This window comes from Morone saxatilis, unplaced genomic scaffold, assembly GCF_004916995.1.
Source record: "Morone saxatilis isolate NCDOM2014 unplaced genomic scaffold, NCSU_SB_2.0 Contig20, whole genome shotgun sequence".
Classification (NCBI taxonomy): domain Eukaryota; kingdom Metazoa; phylum Chordata; class Actinopteri; family Moronidae; genus Morone; species Morone saxatilis.
The window spans coordinates 10765944-10773196 of NW_023339763.1; the positions used below are offsets into that span (position 1 = coordinate 10765944).

The window sequence follows — 7253 nt, forward strand, 5'->3', positions numbered from 1 at the left end:
ACACTCACTAGCTGAATTTCCACTGCTGTCTGTGGCCGGTGGTTCAATAGCTGCAGTTTTTCTGCCCTGATAAGGGAAAAACATCAATGAGTATATTGTGTTCAGAACAGTACATTCAAACAGTACACATGACTATCTAAAAAAAATATATAAATAAATAAATACTGTGCATCTTTGTGAGAGCTCACTGACTTTGTGAGCTTGTGAGGCATCATGGTGGTGAGGAACTCTTTGACAATCTCTGGACTCTGTCTGCTGCAGGGCATCTTCGACAGGTACTTCAGCGTCTGTTTGGAAATGCAGAGGAAACTGTGGGTAAACTGCTGCAATTTAAAGTGCACATTTGGCACAGCAGACACCGATAGAGCAGGTTTAAGTCAGTGAAGAGAGGGAGAGGACGTGTGCCGACCTCATACATGATGGTGTTGAGGTTCTGCTGCCCGGTGCTGTGTTTGTTCTTCCCGCTGTCCTTCCTTTGTTCCTTCAGGTCTGTAAGGAGTTTGAACACCTGAGAAACACACAGACCGACAAACATGGAGTGACACGTGATTATTTTATTATCTTTTGACTGGACAGTACAAGAAGATTGAAGGGTGGGACATTATCTTACCTCATAGTTACTGAGCATAGCAGCATTAGCGTTTTTCCTGAAGAGGAGAAAATAAGTCATGTTTAGGCTTCATTCTTGACCTCTGGGAACCGTATATGTGACAAAATAATCTAAGCTTAAAAGGTCAATTTACTAGCTTTAGGAGCTTTTAACCAGATCTCATAGTCTTCACCTCCAGTCGCTGAATGAAGGCTGTGAGAGGTGGCTTTGGAAAGATTGTTTGGTGCACTTTTCAGCTTATATTAGTTTGGTTACATAAACGTAAGAGTTATGATGAGAGTTCCAGATGCAGGCAAAAGTTTGGCCACACCTTGACAAATAACCCAATTTGGTGACGTCAACACAGCCCACTTGAGAGGCTGTTTTATGGACATAAAACGCAATATTTGCAGCAAACATTCATGCATTGTTTAGTTTTATTTCATAAATTGAACAAAAATACTTGTGGTATGTGCAAAGGTTTTGGGCAACCTAAGAGTTCTGCAGTGTCCGATTCTTTTTAAAAGCAACTTCATCGGCTCCTTTGGCCTGAGGCATGTCAACAATTGTGACTAGGAAGCATCAGCTGGTGCCAATTTAAAAAGCTTTACAAACACTCTGACTCTTCAGACCCTGTGTGAACTCTCAACAACTGTGTAAGACTGTTCAGAGCTGCTTGTGCAAACAAAACCTTCATGGAAGCGTCAGTAGAAGAAAACCTGACCTGTGTCCACATTATAACATTTAACGTCAGGAATATGCAACAGAACATCTACAGAAGCCTGATGTGGAAATGAGTACTAATGAAGTTAAAATAGGACTCTTTGGCCACAGAGTAGGGGTGGATGTTACTGTTTCACCCAGATTACTAAGGGTAAATAAAAAAAAATAATGCATGAATGTTTGCTGCAAATATTGTGTTTTATGTCCCTCATGAGGCTGTTTACATCTTTTCAATGAAAAGTCACCAAAATGTGTTATTTACAGACTTTTGCATACAGCTGTAAATGAACATAAAGGTGTAATTTAGACAAGTACATAAACAACAGTGGCTGGGTGCACTAAAAAACACTATCGTATCATTATTTTCATTAACAACTGATCAATGAGTCTTTTCGTCTATAAAATGTCAGACAATGTTACACACACATCACACACACACACACACACACATATATCACAAGCATATTGAACAAAAGGGTCCAAAACCTGAACAGATTAAAGGTTTATGTCAAACCAGTGAACCTGTTGTAGTTAATTACCAAACAAGAGTCGCCATGCTGTGTTTAAAACAAAGCATATTAAGTGTATTATAACTTAAACCTTACGTAAGTTATATAATGATTGTTTTATTATGTAAACCGGAAACTGCTGTTGGTGTAACAACGTTAGCTGTTGAACATTTTAACGACGATATTTGGCAATTAAAATACAAAATACGCAGCTACTAAATAACAACCTCACTGTACAAAATACTGAACAAAATAAAATATCAATAACAAAAACTCACACTTCCATTTCGCTATTCAGATGTGGTCCGTTGCAAAAGTGTCCGTGTGGAAAATGTAGACCGGGTGAAAGGTTCCGCCGCCAGCAAGCTAGAGTTCCGCTTCTTTTATTATTTATTTTCAATGAAAGAAAACGTTTTCCACAATGTCTTATAACTTATTCTTTTAAGCTCTCCTCCACACTATGTTTGTTTTCTGTCATTCTGTTCATAAGAAAATGTTTATTTAATAACAGTTTCACTATCAGGCATCATTTTCATGTGTGGTGTTTGACTTTTGACCTCTTATTCATATAAACTTTATGCTGTTGGTGAGCACTAAGAAGACAAAGAAAAGACATTCATTATCCAAATATGATTTATTTATTGAATATTGATGATACATTTGTTTGAACTTTGTTTTAAAAGTAATGACATGATTTAACCAGTTAATATCCTTATGAAATCCCACTTCGTATTTTCAAGATACATTCCCAAGACAACGATATAAAAAACAATGACAGAATATTGGGATATTCAATATTATACAATTGTTGTTAAAATAAGATGAAATCAAAATCTCAAGGTGATTTTCTTAAAAACAGCCAAAAGAATAAGATACAAATTTAGAAATTAAAGCCAGACGGATAATGGAAGCTGATATTGGTATTTAAAAAAATCAGATAACATGGTTTTATAAACATAAACATTTCTGAACAAGACACTTTACAATCTGTGCTCTCTGGTGGACAAACTATGTAATAGAGACACTGCTTCCATATTGCCTCATTTCTGTACTGCAATTTCTTGTGATCTGACAACAGATAATGCTGTCTGTTTTATTCATCAGTCTGGCTCTATAAGAAATCCAACCATTGCAGTAATATATAGAATTAGAATTCAAGAACACAAATATAATATACATGAGCTTTCAGAACAATGATATGATAGTTGCTTAACATAGAAAATTAACAAACCAGAATAAAAATGAGCATTTAAAGATACAAACATGTGGCTATAAATGACTTTTGAGTAAAGCATAGTTCCCTTTATCCTAAAACTGATAATGTTCTCAAAACAATGAAAGAAGTGAGTGACTGGTGTTTCTAACGAATACAAAGCTTAATGCCAAATGGGTGAAGTGTCCCCTTTAACAAGGATAAAGAACGAGAGAACACCAGGATACCAGTTTTACAAGTTTATTCTGACGACTAGTACTAGTAACTATATATAACTATAAAACAATGCTGTTTCGTACTTAAAACAACGCAAGGGGTTTAAAAACAATAAAACTAGGTTACATGGCAGTTTAAACAAACTACAAATTATCTCCAAATAAAACAGAGCAAAAAAAAGCTTTAAATCCAAAAACATACAGATAAGAAAGTACTGACCGATAAACTCAGTATAGTTAAAATTAAAGCGTTCAAGTAAATACGGTCGTAAAAAAAAACCCGCCCCAGCAGTATGAGTTGTTCCAGTTCGACCGACTGGCTGTGGGTGTTTCCGCAATCCCACAGCTTCACCAGAGCACACCAGGAGACAGGAGGAGAGAGAGTGCAAGTGTTGATACAAACCGAATAAGTGATGTGATCGCGCCTGTACGTATTTGACAAGTAAGACTTACTGCTGACCGGACAAGTAGTAACACGAGCAGGACATCAAACAGCTGTATATGGAAAGAGGAGCAGGAGGGAAGAAGCGGGGTGGTGTAGGCGTCTGCGTGACCGAGACGCAGTGATACATAAGGCTTTTAATGTTATTGCTTGTAACGTCATGTTAGAAATTCAACATACTTATTTGGCTTTTCCTGTAGTAAGATACTACGCAGACAGCGCTTTTCAGCGGTCCGATTCATATTCAGCTGTGGAAAGCAGTCACATTAAAAATAGAGGCCAAAATTGGAAGCCCAAAAGGTGAAGGGATCAATGGACAGAATCTTTAAGGTACCAATTGTTCCCCATTGTAATAAATTAACCCAAGTCTTGGTCAATTTGAATTCAAGCTGTTTCAAATGAAATGTCAGATATGTTTACAACAACATTTTGATTTTGTGAGCTATGATTTATACAGGATCTGTCAATTTCTCATCCAGTGTATGATTCGCTGATCAAGGAAAGTAGCATTTATACATAATATACAGCTAAACTACCATGTTTTAAGTCTTAAGACAATTGGACAAATGTAGGCTGTATTGGTTATTCAAGGAAGGAAGAAGACTGCCAGAAAATTTGAGGAAAGCCAGCCAGGATCACTCTAATTTACAACCTGCTGCAAAGGTTATGTCATATTACAATATTATTATATCTGTGTTAGGCAAATACAAAACTGAATAATACATAGTTACCACAGCGACTTATGTCTTCTTGTATAGAACTATTTGGGGGATCATGTTCTATGATTTAATTGTTAAGAATAGAGATTATCTTGAATTAGAAATAATAATAAAGAGCACATGAACAAAAACAAAAGTTAAGTATGTGTTTAACATATTAACAAAGAAATAGTTAAATTGAATGTGAGAGATGGATTGGTTTAAAGAGGAAGTATAAATAGCAATACATTAGAGTCAGTCAAGATGTGCTTTGTATGAATTAAATGGAAACTAGGTTATCGAATATCCTAGGAAGAGGAGCCACACATGAACTATCGAAAGAAAAAATTACTATCGAGTGGTGCTGCGAACGACAAGAAATCCAAAGGTTACTGCAATAAAAGCAAAGAACTAGTTGAGGATTGCTGGACAGGACAGAGTTCGAGGTCACAGTTTAAAAGAAAATTGCAGAAAGAACAAAGACAAAAGAAGCTTGTTGATCGTTTAAGAGGAAGGGAAAGAGTACAGTTCACACTTTCGCCATAAGACTGTTAAATTAAAGAGAATAGAACGATTGAAAATTATCAATTACGTTAAAGCTGATAGACAGGGGAGGAGCAATCGTTGGGGGAAATATGAGGACCGATGACTCTAGAGAGAGAAAAAGGGACCAAACTAAGCTGGAGCTTGTGAGTTTTCACGTGCTGACAAGAGGGAGGTAAAAATGTAGCAACAAATCATGAGAAACCCAGTAATAAAACTGACTTTCAGGAAATACGATGTTATATTAGCATACAAAGGGATAAAAAGTGAAGCACCGCTCTGAAGAAGAGAACAGCTATTACTAAAATATTGTATCAAAAAGAAGCTGTAGGCCAGCTCTCTCAACAAAAAGCACTGGAGAGTGTATAACCACTTGGAAAGTCCCGGACTCTCAGCTTGGAGTGACTTGGATGGTGGAAACCTTCAAAAGATCATTACTGCAATGTACAAATAAAAGTCTGCGGTCCACCAGAAGAGTCAGGCCCGGTAGTCAGGATGACCCTTACATGATGCAAAATGAATTCTCTGAACTCTGAATCTGACAGAAACCAAAGATGCCGTCCAACAGGAGGTCGCCACAAACTGGAGGTCAGGGTGCAATAACCAACACACCAAATGAGGGAACCAGAAGTAAATAATAAGAAGACAGCAGAAAAAAAATTGTGAAATACCCAATTCGAAAACCATGAAGGGATTTACGCGTCCTCACATTTGGAGAAGTGTTGGTTGAAAGGCCTGGAAAACCCCCACAATCTATATTTTCCCGTATCCAGAATTTATCGCGTGTGGGAGTTTTGGAAGAATGATGCAGCATGTGCAGGAATGGAAAACAATGAAGAAACTGATGGAAACTCTGTATTCATTTTGCCAGGGTGAGAGTAAAGGGAGACCAGAAGGGAGTGGTTTTTTTTTTCTCCTGTGTTGACAAGTTTGTCCTCACAAATGGCCATGAATTTAAATATAGTGATGGACTAAAGGCAGCTTAATGAGGATGGTCACTGTCCCATTTCTCTTTTTGAATAGTTCTAGACCAGAGATGTCAGGGAGGGGCAAAAATTCGAGGAGTCAACAGGTGGGAAGAGGTCGCTGGCTGTTGAGTTCTGTTGTAATGAGTCAGGGCAAAGAGTGCTGACTGGGCTTTGGTGTAAGGCTGGGCTTGGATGGATGCAGCATGCCCGATGGTCTGTTAGCACACTGTTGATTCCTTCCAAGGAGTGGGGTGGATTTGCATTATTGGCATGCGCTCGGATGGTGGGTGTGAAAAAAAATAGACCGCGTTGTTTGATTGTTCCAGACTGATAACCGCAAGACAGGCTGGTGGGAGAGGGCATTACCTTGAAAGGCCCGGAAGGGACCGCGTTCAGTTGTTACTCGCCCTGCGTGGTTTCTTTGAGAGTTGTGGCAGAAATCTGTTGAGAAAAACAAGAGGGACAGGTTCGAACTATGAGTCTGTTTTTATTTTGGCTCATCTGGCTCTCCTGTCTTTGACGAGCACTTAATGCTTGTTGCAACTGCATACGAGGGGGGTATGCCTACGCTCAACGCAAGGAGGCCAACACCAGAGTGTGATAGTAGGTTTATCGATCCTTTGTGTGTCATTAGTGAGACGCGTTTAATGTCCAGGTAGTGGAAAGAGGACGGTTTGAGTGTGTTAAAGAAATACCTCGTCTTGGCAGATGTGGCCGCAACATCAAAAACCTGAATGAGCGATTTGAAGAAACTCGGTCGAGAGCAGGAAATCCTTACGGCCATTTAAAGAAATGGCAGTTACCAATTCAGAGGGTCACAAATGAACGGAGAGTTTGATGACGTTCTTTGATTAGTCTCTCAAGAAAGAGGAACTGCCCATATGGCCAAGCAGATGGAGTGTACACAGATGAGTTATATCAACACATGAGACTGTGGAATATTTTAATGGTCTCAGGATACTCGATTAGTATTTTGCAGCAGAGAAACAATGTGAATGTTTTACAAGCACAGAGTATGTTAAGTAAACAGGGGGTTTCGTGTTTGAGTAGGTTGGTGTGACATCATGTAACATGGGAGCTTTCAACGTACTTGCTCGTGAAAACGGATTCAAAACGTGAGTTGTGGTTTCTTGGGCGGACTTATAATGTTAAAATGAAGATTTGGCAGTACCATTATAGGACTAAGTGAGGTGAGCAAGTTATTGCAAGTGATTCTGTGTCGATTCGCGAGTTACGTGTGTGTATTCAGTAGTAAAAATCCATGAAGTTACTGCTTCTCTGTTTAGCAGTTAGCTGGTACAAAAGCAGTATTTTGAGCTTTAACAGTCTTTGGTTTTTCATATTATCAGGGAT

General features: G+C 38.5%; 1 protein-coding gene across 1 annotated transcript in view; it reads right to left on the reverse strand.

Annotated features, from left to right (window-relative positions):
* crcp (calcitonin gene-related peptide-receptor component protein) overlaps positions 1-2170 on the reverse strand; it is a 4961-nt gene extending 2791 nt beyond the window's left edge. Inside the window, exons 1-5 of the mRNA XM_035667323.1 lie at positions 2100-2170; positions 611-647; positions 410-508; positions 193-287; positions 9-66 (exon numbers count right to left, since the gene is read on the reverse strand). Of these exons, the coding sequence (XP_035523216.1) occupies positions 9-66; positions 193-287; positions 410-508; positions 611-647; positions 2100-2107 (297 nt within the window). The 5' untranslated portion in view covers positions 2108-2170. The remainder of the gene's footprint in view (positions 1-8; positions 67-192; positions 288-409; positions 509-610; positions 648-2099) is intronic.
* Between the last annotated feature and the right edge of the window lie 5083 nt (positions 2171-7253).